Below are 19,331 nucleotides of genomic sequence, written 5' to 3' on the forward strand. Positions count from 1 at the left end.
ACGCGTCAAATTTTCTGATGAAATGTTCTCATAATTTTTTTTTCTCATAGTTTTTTTTGTCGACTTCTCATATTTTATATAATTTTAAAAAGTATTTCAAATGGCAAAAAAACCTCCAATAAGAGACACTTATTAAACTTGCTTGCAAAATGGATTAGGCCCTGCGAAAAGTCGTGACGCGTCTCCAATAAGAGACACATAGCTAGGGCCTACACATAGCTGTTTTCTACAGATTTTCTATCTGTTTCTTTTGTTTGGACCCCCTGAATGAGTGGATATCAGAGAGAATAGTTAATATTTTGAAGTTTCGTGGAAGTTTTAACAAAGACAATAAAAGATGTTAGGAAAAAAATAAAAGAAAGAGACAAATATTTTCTAGAAGTTTTGTACTAATGCAAAAAAAAAAAAAAATATATATATATATATATATATATATCTCCAAGTTGTCCGTCTTTTTTGTGTCTAAGACAAATTCTTCTTGCTGCTCAAAAAAAAAAGACAAATACTTCTTAATGTATTTTTCTATTTTTTCCTCTAAAAATATTTTTAAAAATTTTCTTTTTAGTTTTACAATTGACACTTTTTAACTTATACATATTGGAAATGAACCCATCCATTATATCTTTTGGATTTTTTCATAAAAGTGTAATATTAATTAATTTAAACATTTTATTACAAAACATTATACTAAAATAATAAAATAAAGTAGACATTACCTAAAAATCATTATTACCATACTTTTCTCATAAATAATCAATTAAAACGTTATAAAATGAGAAATAAGTTTTTTTATCTCTGATATATTTGAATCGACTTAAAAACTCTTGGAATCGATTATCTTCATCATCTGATATTTGAAGCAACCAGCAATAAAATTAACAAGTTCCATGTCCATCCATTTTATTTGGATAATATTTTAATGATCTTTGTAGATCCAGAAGAAAGTTACCCAAATATTAAGTTGTTTTAATATGTTTTATTAATAAATATTTAAGTTCAACTTAAATATGTTATCAATATGTAAATCTATGTGGATTTTTAATAATTAAACTATAAATAGTAATTTTAGTTTTAAATATTAAATTTAAGTATTATTTGTTATAAAAATTTGACTTTCACATAAAATAATAATATTATTTATTTACTTTATTTATAACCTGTAAAATTAAGAGTATTATATAAACAAAAAAAATTGGTTTTATATGTAAAAATAATGTATTTCTACACAAACATGTACTTTTAGTTATAATCACAAAAAAAATTAAAAGACTATTGTGTAAATAAAAAATATGCATCTATTATAGAAGAATGCTATTTGTTCTCCTAAATATAAAGGAGAAATATCAGTCTTTATTTTAGAAGAAGAAATAGATGTGGAATGGAGTAGACAATTATAGAATATAAAGACAAATATAAAGGTGAGTAGGAGATGCTCTAACTAACATTTCTCTTGCATTGTTAACACTTAGCCATTAGTTTTTTATCGTAAAATACAGGTTTAAAGAATTTTTTCAAACAGAGATTACTGGAAATTTTAGGAAATATTGTTTAATATTAAAATCAAGCTAAATCCAAACACATATAACTGATCCAAAAGGTAGGATAAAATCTAAAACCATCCTCATCTAGGTTCCTTAAATATTACCATAAAATATTAATTAAGTAATATATATTAAATGTGAAAATTATAGAAAGGTTTCTTATTTAAACAATTAAAAATGTTTTAAAAATTTTGAATTACTAAAAGAATGTTGTATAATAATTTTTAATGAAAATTTAGAAACATGTTTACAGTGAAAATTCTCTAAGATAAAGAAATTAACACTTAGATGAAAACACAAAAAATAGTAGGGACATAATTAACAGCAATATCACGGTAGCGTCAGCAGCGAACTATCAAATTTAACAAACAAACCAGTGCAGCATCATTAAATACTTCCCGCCGGCGGCCGACGCTACCCATCTTTTCCGCTTAATCTTCGTTTTTTATTCTCCGCCGTAAAAAACAGCGTCTCCCGTACATGTCGTGATGTATGGCTCGCGTCAATTGTCGTTATCCTTTGACTCTTTATTTTAATTTATTACTGACCTGTTATTCTACATTCGCTTGTATTTTGTTGACGCTTGTCGCAGATGCTGTGTCTACTAAAAGAACAGAGCTGAAATTTATAAATTTCATTGTCTTGAAGGTTAATATTACAACTTTTAAAATAATATTATTTCGTTTATATATGTTTTATATATTAGCATTTAAAAATTGTAGTGAATATTCTTGGTTTAAAGTTTTTATAAAATAAATTACTGTTAGTGAATTAAAATTTAAATACAAAATAGTAGATATATTTGTTTTATAATATTTAAATTTCAAATATTTTAAGAAATTATTTTTATATTTATATGCAAAGTAACGAGAACCACCTTTTAATTTTAAAAGGTTTGGCGTGGTTTAAAGCCATATATTGATTTATTTATTTTTGTTATAAAACACCCAACACACCAACAACCACTATCAACTATAAAAACTACGTTTTGCGAATTGTAACGGTGAAACTAGTAAAATCTTAAAGCTACATATTTTATCCGTCAAAATTGATTTGATTTGTCATTCATTTATATATATAAACTGTTGAAGTAAAACATATAGTAAAAATCAATACCTGTTTAAATTGAACCAAATCAAATAATAAAATTTTGAGAAACGGATATTGATCCGCTCTGGCATATATATAAGTATGTATATTTTGATTAAATCTAGAGTTTTAATTGTATAAGTTTATATAATTGTTCTAGCATATGATTTAATAAATTATATTCACATTATTTTTTATAAAAGTATTAAATAAAAATGATAACAATTTAAGTTTTATCTTATATTAATGTTAACTAAGTTTAAAAATTTACAAAACATATAATCTCACTGCTTCTTTTTAATTTATTTGATATATCATGTGAAATTATATTTTAAAAAGCAAATTTGTATTGAATTTTTTGGATTAATTAAACTAATCAAAATAAATGAGATATTCGCAAATATTCTTATATATCCGTATATATATATATTTTTGGATACAGATATTTTTTGAAATAAAACAAATTAAAAAATAAAATATCCGGAACTCATCAAACAAATTACAAATACCGAAAATTCCACTATTTGCTATATGTTCACCCCTACTCAAGAAATGCGGATTATTTATGGAAATTTTTACTAGTCCAACACAGCAAAAATTTATCCCCTCGCTTCCAGGTGGCTGCGTACTGGTTTCTTCCCAATTTCACTAACTTTCTTCTTTCTTTTTTTAAATATTTTCCAAATTATATTAAATAAATAAAATTCGAGAAACCTTCAACGAAGGTGACCTTATCATTTTCAAATGGGCGGAGTACAATCATTTTATGCCCTACAGACGACATAAATAGAAAAAAATACTACCATTGCCATTGTGACAAGAACAGAACAAAAAAAAAACACTGCCTAATCTCGTGAAAAATGGTGGACGGAAACGCTGTTTGCATCAGTTTCAACAGATGGGAGGATACGATACGGCACTCCTTTATCAGCCATCTCTCTGCCGAGTTTCGCCGCAAAAGCATATATGTCTCAACCTGCCAAAACTCTGATGAAGCTATAGCCGAGGCTAAAGTTTCCGTGGTGATTTTATCCGAGAAATCTGTTTCGAACTATCGGTTCCTGAACGAGTTAGTGAAGGTTTCTGCGTGCCGGAGTAGCCACGGCCTGCTGGTGGTTCCAGTTTTCTACGGGCTCACCAAGTCCGTATTGAGGAAATATTGCTTGCTGTTGAAAAAGATGTATCCTGAAGACCCGGTAGCCGACTGGCGCAATGCTCTTCTTGAAATCGCTGACTTGCGAGGATACGCATCATCTCTTGAACGAAGGTAATCATTGCTCAAAACTATTTGCTTTATATTTTATTTATTTATTTATTTTTAATGACAAGATGACTTTCAATTAAAATGAAAGTTTATTTAAAACATTGTTCACACCTCACCCTCTGTCTATAATGTTTTTTATGCTGTTGGTACCAAGAGTAGTTTGAACTCAAGACTAAAGAAAACCCTAAATAATAGTATAATTTATTAGTTTGGCGGAATTTGAAAGATATCCAGAAATGTATTTTTTTTTTTTGACATCATCCAGAAATGTATATTTATTCCGGATTTTTTTTTTTATTGATGTCCTCTTTAGTTAGTAAATAAATCTTCTGATATGCGTTGACTTGAAAAATCTTTGTTCAGCGATTCCGAGCTTGTGGAGGAGATCGTTGCAGACGTGCGTCAAAAGCTTGACCTCGAGGGTACAATTGGAGTCTACTCAAGATTGACGAAGATACAAAACTTGATCCACAAGCAACCACTAGGCATTCGAAGCTTAGGGCTTTGGGGTATGGGAGGCATAGGGAAAACGACACTTGCAAAAGCAGCTTTAAAACAATATTCGGGTGACTTTGAAGCCTCTTGTTTCATCGAAGACTTCGACAAGGACTTTCAGGAGAAGGGAGTCTATGGGTTATTAGAGAAACACTTGCGGGAGAAAGTTGGCTTAAGCAGTCATGTTACGAGACTGAGCCTCCTGATAGACACATTACGACAAAAAAAAATTCTTCTCGTTCTCGACGACGTGCGCAAGCCACTGGGTGCAACGACTTTTCTGTCTGAATTTGACTGGCTCGGTCCTGGAAGCTTGGTAATCATAACTTCCCGAGATAAACAAGCGCTTGTACAGTGCCAGGTCAACGATATATACGAGGTTCAGGGCTTGAAGAAGCACGAGGCGCTTCAGCTCTTGTCCCGATGTGCATTTGGGAAAGATGTACCAGCAGATGAAAAACTCATGGAGCTGTCTATGAACCTCGTTGACTATGCTGAAGGAAACCCTTTAGCTCTCAGCGTTTTTGGTGAAGAACTGAAGGGAAAAAAAACACTGTCTGAAATGGAGAGTGTTGTCCGAAAACACAAGCGGCCTCCTCTTCCCGACAAGATTTTTAACACACTCAAGATCAGCTACGACTCGCTTGGTGACACCGAGAAGGAAATATTTCTGGAAATAGTGTTTTCCTTTAGGGGAGTGAATATCGACGACGCGATGCAGTTTCTTGAAGGTTGTGGATACTTTCCTCGAGTTGGAATCGATGTCCTTATGGACAAAAGTTTGGTAACTGTTTCGGACAACAGAGTACAAATGCATAATTTAATATACGATCTTGGTCTCCAAATCATCAAGGATCCTACTGAAGAGACCGAGACGGCTTATAGATTCGTAGATGCTTCCAACATTCAATCTCTCCTTGAAGAAAACGAAGTCAGAGATCATGAAGCAGCACCAACAATGGTAATTAATATTCGTCTGTCACATTCTTATCAATCTTTAAAGAAGTTGCATGTACCAACGAAAGAGTTGGCATAGTGGATAAAACTCTTAAAAACATATAACATGGTTTTATTTTATTTTTCCGAATATAAGTAACCAAAACATTTTGGTTTCTCTTGTTCTTTCAGTGTATTGAAGATATTAAAGGCATTAGCTTGGACGTGTCTAACTTAGACTTGGAAGGTCATAATATTGCGTTTAAGGAAATGTACAACCTTAGATCTCTGAAGGTTCACAGTTCCAATGCTGTTGAGAGCCCCATATTATGTCTTTCCGAGGAACCTCAGTCTTTGCCGCCTGAGCTAAGACTTCTCTACTGGACATATTGTCCTCTGAAATCATTGCCACAAAATTTTGATGTTCAGTATCTTGTGGAACTCAATATGCCATGCAGTCAATTTCGGAAACTTTGGGGAGGAACCAAGGTTAGAAACAACACATCAATACACATAGTTTCACTTTCACTAGATTATTAACCAAACTTGCTTTTTATTCATTTTTTTTTTGGCTTTTGTTTGTTAAGAATCTTGAGGTGTTAAAGAGGATCACGCTCAGCAATTCCCTTCAACTAGTTAATGTTGATGAACTTCAACATTCTCGAAACATCGAGCTAATTGATCTCCAAGGATGTTCAAGTTTAAAGAGTTTTCCGGACATGGGCCAATCACAACATCTCCTAGTTGTTAATCTCTCAAACTGCATAGAGATCAAATGTTTCCCAAAGGTGCCACCGTCTATCAACAAACTGCATCTCCAGGGAACCGGCGTAAGAGAGTTAAGTACTCTTGATAGCTTTTCTAGTCAAGATCTCGGCAATCTTGTTTTCTTGAATGTGAAAAACTGCTCTAACTTGAGAACTCTGCCTGACATGATTACTTTCGAGTCTCTCCAAGTTCTTAATCTTTCTGGCTGCTCAGAACTTGAGAAGATTCAGGGTTTGCCACAAAACGAAATCCCATCTTCTTCTCTGTGTAGTAAACTTGTAACACTAGATATGGAGAATTGCAAAAGGCTTATACACCTGCCGATGGGTATGTGTAACATGGAATCTCTTGCCAAGCTGAAACTATCCGGCTGCTCAAATCTTGAAAACATTCAAGATTTACCAAGAAACCTCAAAGAGTTATATCTGGCCGGCACAGCGGTCAAAGCCTTCCCATCACCGTCTCTTGAGAATCTCTCTAACCTTGTCATATTAAGTTTGGAGGATTGCAAAAAGCTTCGGCATCTACAAGTAGGAATGAGCAAGTTGGAATCTCTCGTCACGCTCAAACTCTCTGGCTGCTCGGAGCTGAAGACTATAGCTGATCTCCCTCAAAATCTAAAGGAGTTATATCTTGGTGGCACTGCCATCAGAGAACTGCCATCTTCTATTGGAGATCTCGCTGAACTCGATACACTAGTTTTGAAGAGCTGCAAAAGACTCCGACGCTTGCCGGTGGAAATGCTGAACCTGAATCCTCTCAAAGTTCTTGATCTACTGAACTGCACAGAACTTGAGGTAGTTACCACTACTCTCCCAAAAGTCAGAGAGTTACGTCAAGCTCATAAACTCACGCCACTTAGATCAAAGCTTCCATCTTCTGTCTCAAGATTCTACCAACAGATAGTCACTTTGTCTCTGCATAAGGCGCGCTTGGAACACATTCCTGAAGATATATGTTTGATGTCTTTGCTAAAGGCATTGGATCTCAGTGGCAACTGTTTCAGAAACATTCCAGAAAGCATCAAGGAGTTTACTAAACTGCTCAGTCTAAGGCTATGCCATTGCAAAAACCTCAGAGTACTCCCAGAGCTTCCCCAAAGTCTACAACTCTTGAATGCTCACGGTTGTTCATCTCTGATATCAATTCCTCTAGACTTCTTCCAGAGTTCTAGTTACTACACATTCAGTAATTGCTTTCATCTCTCGCCCTACATGGTCAGCTACGTTCTAGCCGAGGCACAGGCTACTGTGGAAGAACAACACATGGTGGGACCACAACGTCAGCAGAAACTTGAAAAAGTTCTGGCTGTCAGGCTGTGTCTACCCTGTCGAGATTCTAAATATAGACTACACCCTTATCTCCAACCAGGGTCTTCTGTGATGCTAAGACTAAACCACTATTCAAGAAGCATGCTCGTGGGGTTTGCTCTATTTGTTGAAGTTTCCTTCTCAAAGGATTTTCATAATGCTGCTGGTTTAGGCTTCAGGTGTGTTTGCAGATGGAATGATAAGAAAGGCCGTGGTCATAGACTTGAGAATGTTTTCAAGTGTTTGCCTCCAGGAGAGGCTGTTCCCAAGATTACAAAAGATCACATGTTTGTCTTCTTTGACCTAAAAATGCATCCAAGCACGTTTATCTTGGCTGATCTAGTTGTCTTTGATTTGTACCCTGTCAACAATGAGGAGAAGCCTATAGTAGGTAATAGTGTCAAGGTGAAGAAATGTGGAGTCTATGTGTTTGATGGTGCATCTGGCAGTTCAAGTCGAAGCACAAGCACGAGAAGACCTTCTTCGTTGGATCGATTTAGGCTTTCAGAAGATGAAGTCAAAAGAAGGTTGAGAGTTAGTTATGATGGGTTGCAAAAAAGAGAAAAAGATGTGTTTCTGTACATAGGATGCTTTCTCAGTGATGATAAAGTTGAAATGCCACTGCCGTTTCTTGCTAACATTGACTTTGGGTCAACGCTAGAGGTGTTGGCCAGTAAGTCTCTCATAGATATATCTTCCAAGGGGGAGATAAGGATGCAACTTTTGCAAAGAAAATTGTGTAGAGAAATTGTACGTAGAAAATTCATGATGCATGCTAGCAAAAAAGAGTTGGTATCTGAATTGCTTGGCAACCGGGAGTACCGTCACTTTTTGAGCTTCAATAAGGAAGACGCTAAGAAAAGCTTCATCAGTTACTTTATCTACAAGCTCAAGATCAATAGACTTCGTGCGCTTCATGATGACCAGATCCTAAAACGTTTGCTGACTGGCAAGGCTATAAAGGAATCGATCATTGAGGGGACAGGCCTTGGTGAAGCTATTGTAGACAGAAGCAGAAGAAGAAAGGTAGAACAGAGGAGTCGACTAATGAAGTGAAGAGAGGTTCTGATCTGGATATAGGCTGATGAGAGTTTTGGTGCAATTCATCATTTACTTCATACATCTTTGGAAACGTCTCCTTAAAGTGGTTTACGAGCGAGATCCTCCAGGGTTGTTGAGATTTGAAGAAGGATCCACCACAAACTCAAGCTGGTGTTAACTTAAATAACATTGCTAATTAACTCTGCAGCACAAGAGGGATTATTTGCCTACTATCTTAAATGTGAGAAATCAAGACTTACCCACTTATGTTGCACTGATTGTTCCCCCATCTTCACTGATGAGTGATGGTCCTCCTAGCCTAGGAGTCCTAGGTCTGTCACCAAGATTCCCCTTTGTTTCCCAAGTACTCCAGAGCATTCCAGGATGAGTAAAGAAAGAAAGGACCGGTTTCTTCTCTTTCAGAGCTTACAGAGGTGGAAATCAAAACTATAAAAGATGATACTGGTCTTTCTCATGGATTCCTAACATTCAAATATCAAATACCAGACCCCCAAGAAAAGTTCAGATCTGGTCTATTTATCAAATCCTTGATAATAGACCAACAAGCAAGTGACACAGAATTGTGGGTGTTCTAAACACAAATTCATAACATGGCTTCTCATGCATGCACGTTAGCTGTCAAACTCGGAATCGTCTCCTCCTATCCTAGTGTTTCCAAATGGGTCCAGAATGTCTGCTCTGTATCAATTATGTATCTTCTTGCATAAATTAATAATAACGTGATCAAAACTTCAAAAGTTCAAAACCTATACATATTGACCTACAAAATCTTAAAAGTAAATTACCCCAACAAAAATATCTGATCAATGTTTAGGTTGACTTCGAACTCCTTTATATCGGTTAGAATCAGTGTTTGAAAAAGTAACCATTTCGTGTATTTATTTAGCTTTTTTTTCTATGGTACTATATTTTGCGATTGATTATTTTTTGGGCTTAATTATCATGTATTCTAGTCTCGTTTGAAGTCATGAATTTGGTCGTGGTTAAACCTGTTTAACCGGCCCTTCCGTTATGACTCCTTGCCTTAAAACTCATTAAGGTATACGATTGTCAAGTCATCAAATAGCTTAAGTGAAATAGAGAACGCAGCTAATTGGAAATGTTAAGGCATGTTAGAAAAAACGTAGTTGTGTTTTCAAGCTTGAAAAAAGCAATGAACTTTGGTTTTCGTGGGATATAAGTTAGCATGCCATTTGATTTTTTCCCACTTTTAGTTTTTGTTTAACCTTTTCAAACTTGCCTAAGTGCCTCTTGATATATGCCCTCGTTCTCCAGCCAAATATCCACAAAACATTATTTAATTACCAGATCCCATGATTTAGTCGCAAGACTCGTAACTGTAGATAAAAGAGCTGCTAATTTTCAATTGCCAATAAAATACTCCCTCTGTTTTTAAAAAATAGATTTTTTAGTGTTTTCACACATACTCCCTCCGTTTCAAATTATTTGTCGTTCTAGGAAAATTTTTTTGTTTCAAAATAATTGTTGTTTTCGGTTTTCAATGCAAAATTGATTGATAATATTTTATATTCTATTTTTCTATTAGTTGATATATGGTTAAGTGTATTGGTAATAGTGTTTTTATTTTGAAAATATGTAAAATTAAATATTTTTCTTAATTTATGTGCATAAGCTTAAAACAACAAGTAATATGAAACGAATGGAGTATTAAGAAAACACATTAAATCTCTATATTAAACTTATTGTTTTCTGTAGTTTTCAATTTTCAACAACTTTTACCTAATAATAATCCAATAAAATCAATTAATTTTTTTAAAATTTGCAATTTTTTCATAGAAAACATAAAACAATCATTTTTTAAAAATATTTTTTTTTTAGAACAACATCTTTTAGGAAAGGAGGGAGTATAAGTTAGTTAACATTTACGAGGATGGAAGTGGATACCACGAAAAGCTTACATGACATCAATTAGCATAGTTGAAAATAAACTAGTCGTAAAGGTAATTACTTAAAACTCTTTTGCCAGCTAAATCATATGAATAAACCATACAATACAATTCAAACAATAATACAGCTTGTACAATAAACTTGAAAGCTTGACTTGACTTGTTATTATGAGAGACGACTTGACTTCTTCACATTTTGTTTACAGGATTTATTTAATTTGGAAAATATTTTAAATCAAGATAAAATATTTATATGTAACTATATCAATTTCACACAACAGACTTAGCCTAGCTAGATAAATAGTCGACCAACATTTTGTTAATGCATTGTTCAAAAATTCTAAGACTCAAAGTTAAAAAAAAAAACAATTCTAAGACTCAATAAACTCGTAGAAGTAAATAACAAATGTTTAATGATTAAGTCGTAACGTTAAAACGGAACTCATAAATAAATTATATCAATTTATTTTACAAAAGAAAAAAATTTATATCAACCTATTACTATCGATCATCTGACTTTTGATACACAAATTCCCTTTCTCTGTTCTATCAAATTCCCTTCCTTACTATTTTATGTTTCTTGCATTTCCTTAAAAAAGTCAACACCTTGCACTTTGCAGCAGCATCAACAACATTCCCTTATATAAATACGTGAAACTATCTTCATATTCTTCTTCATTACCTCTTCTAATCTTCATTTATTTCTCTTTTCTCTCGGTTTAACGAAAAACCAGAGATTTTTAAGCGATGATAATTGTGTATTTCTCGCTACCATTGTTCATATTCATGGTGTTCATAGCCATTGGTGGTTGTGTAGGATGCTTCTACATGGGTCGAAATCAAGGAATAGCTAATGTTGGTGGACGTCCAGCAATGCCAACGGCCTACCCTACCGCACCACAAGCCAATCAAGGTTACAATACTGGAGCTCAACCGTATCCTCCTAACCATGCTGTCTAGTCATTAACTGTGTTCCATGCGTGGTCAATGTGCTTTCATAGGCCGAAATTATCTTTATTTCTCTTGTCTTTGCGTGTTGCTATTGTTTAATTTACATTTTATATGTTCTTCAGTTTGTTGTATCCTTAAAGTATTTCCGAGTAACTTTTTCCTTTATGAAAGTCTGTATCACACAACCACCTTATCAAAGCATGCATGATGGTATCATTCTACGAATCCACATTTGGTTACCGGCTTATGCTAATGTAAATCACTGTTTTATAAACTGTTTGTTAACTATGACGTTTGTTTATAATTGATATGCTTTCAATTCTTGTGAACAAGCTTAGATAATGAATTCACTACAATCAAATAGAAACTATAATAAATTCGCAACAATAAGTGAATCACAATCTTTAGAAATACCACTATTTTGTATAGCATTTAACTATAAGCAGATAATATAAGCAGATAATAAAGCTTGTAGAGAATGTGTCAAGCGGATATAATTCTGTAGAACTGGACTATCTACCAGTACAGAGGTTGAATATATGTTTATTTAAAATTGCTAACATTCATGAGATTGAATAGATGATTTTTAAGCTGTAGCGGATGCATTTTAAATAATGTATATCACCACGAAATGGATATATGTTTACTTAAAATTCTAAAAAGATATATATAATTACAGTGTTAGTAAACGAATAAAGAAGTGCCACAAAAATATCTTGAGACCACGAAAAGAAAAAGTTTGTTGTGGGATAGGGTCCACTATTTCACAGTGTGTGTGCTAGTTCCCTCTCTCTCTCTCCTCTTTATCACAATCATTCTTCAATTCTCAAAAAAAAATCAATTTTCTTTCTCTCTGCGCGTAGACGAAGAACGACAATGGCGATTCCCTTTGTTCACGCAAATCCCAAGGTATATGAAGATCTAACTAAGTACCGTGTGAGCCTAACAGAGAAAATAAGGATCAAAGTAATGGCGACGAACTCGTTGTCCGCCGCTTGGAGCTGGCTGAGACAAATCGACTTCTTCAATACTAGGCATGCTTCATATCATCAGGTATCTTATCTTTTGGTTTCTAGTTTTATGGATAGTGTAAGCAGCTTAGATTGATTGATGATTGATGATCAATGAATGATGATGGATGATGAATCTGATTTAGTAATCGCATTGTAAGTTATGCAAAGAAACGCATCTCGTGTGTACTGGAAGAAGGAAGGAATATGTTACATGTAAGCTGAGTCTACTAGGTTAGAAATCCATTTTCTTACTCAAAACTCAAATAAGTGGGGGTGTTGGAAACAAGCGCATCTAGTTTATTATTGTGCTTTTATTGTACATTTGATCTTGTTCATCTCTAATATTAATATTTCATTTTTGTTAAACATTTATTATATTTTACATTTTTATTATGTATAATATTGCAACAATAACAAGGCAACCAAAGTTACAATGCTGGAGCTTAGACTTACCACTAACGTCTTATAATGTATAATCATTGTGGTCAATGTGATGTTAAATAGTTAGAAAATATCCAAATCGCTGTCTTTCTTCTCTTTTATTTTATCGGTATTGTGTTTTAACTTACATTTTTCGAAAAGTTCAAAAAAAAAACTTACATTTTTCGATCTTATCATTTAAATATTTTCGGCCATTATCTTGTCGATCCTTTTGCTTCAAACCCAAAAGTTCCATCTATATAACACACAATTGTTTTTTTCCCTTATTCATTACAGAATACTCATCATCCAACAATTCAATCATCTGAATGGGAAAGTTCCGCATTGGTGATTTAGTTCGAATACATTAATTATTGGTTTATGTATTTTGATTGATTTAGAATTCTGTATATTATTTACAATTTAAAGTAGAATATACAGATTTTCAATATAAGATATGAATTTTAATTAGTATTTAGAAATCTTGAGGTTTTTCCTATTTTTAACAAAGAAATCCATACAAATCCATTCAAATCTATTAGTAAATCCATATGACTGAATAGAACCTGATTTGAATTAGAATTTATAAATTATGAAATAGTAACATATAATTTCAATATGAATTTTAAAATCACAGAACCGATTTAATTGGGATATTCAAATTTATTAAAATACACCAAAAATTGTATGCTAGATATATGAGAATCATGAAACACTCTCTCACGCGCGCACACACACAATTTTGAAACTTTTAACACCCAAAATTCGTAAAGCTGCAATATGGAAACATTCTTGAAGAGAAATCAACATGGGAACAAAAAGCATAACCCTTTCAAGTGTTAAAATGATGTTTAAAGGGAAGATGCAGGGAAGAATATACACGAGACCCAATGCTAGGAGTTCCGACCAAGAAGATTTGAATTCCCACCGCACCTACTCATCGAACCACCGTCTACGCAGCTGTCAAGACACTATTCCGATGACCTAAATTCAGAATTCCGACGTTTCCTTCGGTCAAAAGATAGATCAACCAATGGAAGCTTTGGTTCTGAGAGTCTCCAACAGAGTTAATCCCTCCTCCCCCTTAAACTCTCACTCGAAGCTTTCGTCTATCTCTCTCTCCACCGCATCTGCCTGAAATTTCTCACCCTCTTACCTCCCCTTGAGGACAGTAGCAACATCTACTCAGCAACTCAGAAACTTTCAGAGCACAAGATTCAAGGAAGCAAGAGTTTTCACAATGGCGCACAAATTTTCCCGATCTGAAAAGGGGAAATGGACAGCTGATTCATCACGATCGGATAGGAGAGCCCCAGTCCGTCTACCGTCTAGCAACAACTCGGAACTGATTGAAGAACACAAGCTCACACTGATAGGACGGGTAACTAATCCAGCAGTCCAAAAGACACAATGGGTAGTCGATTGGCTTATTCAATACTGGAATGTTGAAGGGGAGCTCACCGGAAGAGAATTGGGGCCTGACCTGTTTCAAATTAGGTTCACTTCAGAGGAAGCTTTGAAGACAGTCCTCCGTAAAGGACCGTATCACTACAAACGCTGGATGATCCTACTCCAAAGGTGGGAACCAGTAGTCTCTAACTCATTCCCTCGAATGATAGCCTTCTGGATCAGAGTACATGGGTTACCTCTCCACTATTGGACGGATGGAGCGCTTACAACAATAGGAGAGGAGCTAGGGAAGATCTTGGATAAGGATATAACTCATGGAAGAATCCGCATCCTTGTTGATGGGCTAAAGAATTTGGAAATGAGTCTACCAGTGGACGTGGATGGAGAGGTGATCTTCGTTGACTTGGAATATGAAAAGTTGGAGAAGCATTGCTTCAGCTGCTATTCGCTCTGCCATGAGAAAGAAACTTGCCCTCTCAATAGGGATAGAGATACAAGTGGAGAAGTAAAGCAAGGCATAAGCCAACATAATACGTTAAGGAAGCTTGAAGATCACCGTCGCAAGCATGACTACAGAAGATCATCCTCTCTCAGCTCAAGAGACAAAGCCATGGATTCAAGAGAGTATCAACACAGCAGTCATCGTTCAGTGTATTCTCGACTACAAGAACCGGAAAGGGACAGAGCTCCAGCTAAAGATAGAGAAAGATCATCTTTCCCGAGAGAGGAAGAGAGAAGGTTCTTGGATAACAGAAAGAGGGACAGAGAAAGGAGCCAATACCGAGTAATCTCTTCTCAGCATAGTCATCCTCCACCTCACAGTAACCCAGCCAGAAGAGTCTCAAAGGATTACTCCTCCACTCATCGCAGCAGGGAGGTGGGAAGGTATCAGGAGGGAGGACAAAAATCTCAAAGCTCTCATACTCCCCCTCCTAGACCCCCAAGAGAAGTTATGAATTTACCGGATGCTCCGGAGGGTGTAGAAGTTAACAGTCGCTCCAGAGAGAGAATCTCAGCTCTTAACCGGATTGAGGAACCTCCTATTAATTCAACCGGGAGAATTTCTGCTCTGGAACGAATTGAAGAAGGTAATCTACCATCTTCAGAGAGGATATCAGCTTTGGAAAGGATTGAACAACCTCAAGAAGACTTCCAGAGAGCTACAGGACTTTCCAACTCTTTGTTAGCAAGATTACAAGATGTGGATATCCAATATGAAGTAAGTGATCACCAAAGTCCTCTGGTAGGTGATGGAAGTGCTAGAAGAGCGAGCTTGCTAGTTGGAGTTCAACCTCAAGAAGCTCAAAGAACTCCAGCGACACAGAGACTAGGGGAGACATCCACCGGGAGAAAGAAAAATCCTCCTAGAACAGCCACAAAGAAGAAAGCTCCACCAAAACCTGTTGTAAAGAAAGCCACAGTGACTAAAGCAGCGGGGGGTAAAGTTACTGGTACAAGCAGAACCAGAGGAAACACGAGCCCCCTTCAGGGGGTCCGAACAACAAAATCAAGAGCCACCAGAGCCACTAAAGGAAGACCTCCAGCACGAAAGCGCCTCTGTGTGGAACAAAGTTCAAGAGATCAAGTTTTACCTTCTAGTAAGGATGCTAATGCTCGTTCTCTAGGGAATGTCGCAGGAACAAGCAAGGAAAAGGGGGATTTTCACGGTCCTCCCGACCAGATTCCTTAGCTGTGTTGAGCTGGAACTGTCAAGGTCTAGGAGGTGACTTGACAGTTCCAAGGGTCCGAGAGCTGAGAAGTGTTCATGCTCCGGACATCATGTTTTTTATGGAAACTAAGAACCAAGATGATTTTGTACTTGCTAATATCCAAACAATTGAGTATCAAAATCATTTTCTTCTTTCACCTTCTGGCCTCAGTGGAGGCCTTGCTCTGTTTTGGAGAAATGAAATTGACCTCACCATTCTAAGCTCATCTGCCAATTTCATAGATACAAGGGTGGTTCATAAATCAAAGGAATTTCACTTGACCTTCATCTATGGCATCCCGCAACAAGAAAATAGGGCACACTTCTGGGAGGAAATCTCGAAGATAGGCATGGGCAGAGACTCGGCTTGGGCGCTAACAGGGGATTTCAACGACATTCTCGATAATTCTGAAAAAGAGGGAGGACCAGCAAGATGTGAGGGATCCTTTATTCCCTTCAGGAACTTTGTCTCAACAAATGGCCTTTGGGATGTGAAGCATACAGGGAATGAATTATCTTGGAGAGGACGAAGGCATACACATGATATCAAATCACGGTTGGACAGGTTCCTAGCAAACCTGGCTTGGGCAGAGATGTATCCAGCAAGCTGCAGCAATTACCTCCGTTATGAGGGTTCGGATCATCGACCGCTGATAACCTATGTGGATGCGCAAAAGAAGAAGAAAAGAAAACCTTTCCGCTATGATCGACGTCTAAATGATAATGAGGAGGCTCGAAGAATAATAGAGGAAACTTGGAACAGGGATCCAGAGGATAGCATCGAAGGGAAGATCTCGAGCTGCAGACGAGAGTTAATAGCTTGGTCAAAGATTCAGAAAGAGCTTCGCGAAAAGGCAGTGCTTTTGAACCAGAAAGAACTTGAGAGAGAACTTTCAGCGGTGACCCCAAATGCAGAGAGAGTTTTGTTTCTTACGGCAGCTCTCAGTAAGGCTTATAAAGATGAAGAACTGTTCTGGCGCCAAAGAAGTCGCATACTCTGGTTGCAAGGAGGAGATAGGAATAGCGCCTTCTTCCACGCTGTTACCAAGGTCAGGAAAGCGAGAAACTGCATCACAACCATAGAGAGTGCTGACGGGACCCCGAAGTATGAAGAAGAAGAGATTGGGAAAGTTTTCGAGAACTTTTACCAACAGCTGTTCACAACAAATGGGGGTTCAGATTACAGCACAGTGGAGGAAACAATTCTAGAAGGTGTCACAGAGGAGATGAATGACGCCCTTTGCAAGCTTCCTGACATTACAGAAGTCCGCAACGCCCTCTTCTCAATAAACGGAGATAAGGCACCAGGAGTAGATGGCTTCTCAGCTAGCTTCTATCAGTCGTTCTGGAGTCTGCTAAGCACAGACATTTACCGAGAAATTCGGAGTTTTTTCAGCCTGGGGAAAATGATACCGAGAATCAATGAGACGCATGTGTGTCTGATCCCGAAGATAGAAGCACCAAAGACGGCAGCGGAATATAGACCGATAGCGCTATGCACAGTCCGCTACAAGATCATAGCAAAGATTCTCACTCATCGGCTACAACAGTTCCTTCCCTTGTTGATCTCCAAGCATCAGACGGCTTTTGTCCCGGGGAGAGCCATCACCGACAATATCCTGATCACTCATGAAACTCTGCATTATTTGAAGAACTCAGAAGCAGTAAAGAGATGCTCAATGGTCGTCAAGACGGACATGAGCAAGGCATATGACCGCATTGAGTGGGGTTTTTTGGAAAAGGTGCTCAGCAAGCTAGGCTTCAGAGAAGTGTGTATCAGTTGGATCATGGAATGCGTTACCTCGGTCACCTATTCTTTTCTGATTAATGGAGCTCCGCAAGGACAGACAGTCCCCTCAAGAGGTCTTAGGCAAGGCGATCCACTTTCACCTTATCTTTTCATTTTATGCACCGAAGTGCTGTCGGGTTTATGCAAGAACTCTCAAGACAGTGGCAGGCTACTAGGATTACAAGTGTCTCAGAGAAGCATCTATGTGAACCATCTTCTTTTCGCTGATGATACAATGATCTTCTGCAAAACTAATGAGAGAAATTGCCGAGAGTTGGGAGAGATCTTGCGACGCTACGAGCAAAGCTCAGGACAGTGCATAAACCAGAGCAAGTCCACTATCACCTTCTCATCGAAGACCCCAGATAGCATCAAGGAACGAGTGAAGGAGACACTCGGCATCTCGAAAGAAGGAGGTATGGGGAAGTATCTAGGACTACCGGAAACCTTTGGCAGAAGAAAGAAGGATGTTTTCACTGGGTTGGTTGACAAGATTAGGCAACGGTCTCAATCGTGGACTACAAGATTCCTTTCAGGCGCCGGGAAACATGTGATGTTACAGTCTGTGTTAACGGCTCTCCCCACTTATTCCATGTCCTGCTTCAAGATCCCGGTCTCTTTGTGCAAAAGGATTCAATCTATTTTGACTAGATTCTGGTGGGATAGTTCACCGGATGTTCACAAGATAGCGTGGGTTGCGTGGAGTACTATGGCTCAACCAAAATACTTGGGAGGCTTGGGTTTCAAAAACATTGAGGACTACAATGACTCTCTACTGGCAAAGCTTGGATGGCGGATAATGCAGCATCCCGAGTCCCTACTGGCGCAAGTGCTAAAAGGAAAGTACTTTCCTGAGGGTTCTTTCTTGGAGAGTGAAGCAAATTCAGGAGCATCGCATGGGTGGACTAGTATACAGGCTGGTAAAGGGGTCCTAGAAAAAGGCTTAGGCTATCTGGTTGGTAACGGAACTGAGATAAGGGTCTGGTCTGATAAATGGCTCTCTACTTCAAGACCAGTATCTCCCTTCGGCCCGCCTCCTCAAAATAGTGTCAACCTGTTAGTCTCAGACCTTCTCGACCCACAGACAAATGAGTGGGATGTGGAGAAAATTCGCCAGCATTTACCTCATTATGAGGATACAATCAGACTTCTTATTCCTGGTTCCTTAAATCCAAAGGATAGGCAAGTTTGGCTACCTGACCCATCAGGACAGTATACAGTAAAAACAGGGTATAAACTACTCTTTGAAGAGAAGATAGAGGGCCAAATAGTTCAATTTGATTGGATGAAGAAGGTTTGGAAGCTGCAGGTGCCACCGAAAATTCAACAGTTCTTGTGGAGGGTCTTACATAATGCGATTCCAGTTGGCTCCCTGTTAGCAATTAGGGGAATCCAGACGGCACTTAATTGCAAAAGGTGTGGAGAATTAGAAACAATATCACATTTGTTTTCCTCCTGCCCTTTTGCAGTTCAGTTCTGGTCAAAAGCTCCCTTGCTTATCCCTGTGGCAACTGTGGAACCACTAGAAGACTTCAGAGCTTGGCTCTCTTCTCACGTGCATAAAGCGGCCCTCCCCCCGCTAGGAGTTACCTCTTCTCCTCTCTTCCCCTGGTTTTTGTGGAATATTTGGATAGCAAGAAACAAACTAATCTTTGAAGGAAAGGCTTA

The 19,331-nt window shown here is 37.1% G+C and overlaps 1 protein-coding gene across 1 annotated transcript; it reads left to right on the top strand.

Annotated features, from left to right (window-relative positions):
* Positions 1-3,421: 3,421 nt before the first annotated feature.
* On the top strand, positions 3,422-9,202 carry LOC130510996 (probable disease resistance protein At4g19520). Its single transcript, XM_057007774.1, has 4 exons — positions 3,422-3,897; positions 4,258-5,350; positions 5,518-5,814; positions 5,913-9,202. The coding sequence occupies exons 1-4, from the start codon at positions 3,491-3,493 to the stop codon at positions 8,457-8,459; spliced, it is 4,344 nt and encodes a 1,447-aa protein (XP_056863754.1). The 5' UTR covers positions 3,422-3,490; the 3' UTR covers positions 8,460-9,202.
* The last annotated feature ends 10,129 nt before the right edge of the window (positions 9,203-19,331 follow it).

The sequence above is a fragment of the Raphanus sativus genome, chromosome 4, assembly GCF_000801105.2.
Source record: "Raphanus sativus cultivar WK10039 chromosome 4, ASM80110v3, whole genome shotgun sequence".
NCBI lineage: Eukaryota > Viridiplantae > Streptophyta > Magnoliopsida > Brassicales > Brassicaceae > Raphanus > Raphanus sativus.

What these genes read in the sequence shown, in the direction of transcription:
- LOC130510996 (XM_057007774.1), top strand. Translation starts at nt 3,491, where the DNA reads ATGGTGGACGGAAACGCTGTTTGCATCAGTTTCAACAGATGGGAGGAT. An exon ending in ATGAAGCAGCACCAACAATG is followed by an intron (nt 5,351 to 5,517) that starts GTAATTAATATT and finishes TTGTTCTTTCAG; the next exon opens with TGTATTGAAGATATTAAAGG. An exon ending in AACTTTGGGGAGGAACCAAG is followed by an intron (nt 5,815 to 5,912) that starts GTTAGAAACAAC and finishes TTGTTTGTTAAG; the next exon opens with AATCTTGAGGTGTTAAAGAG.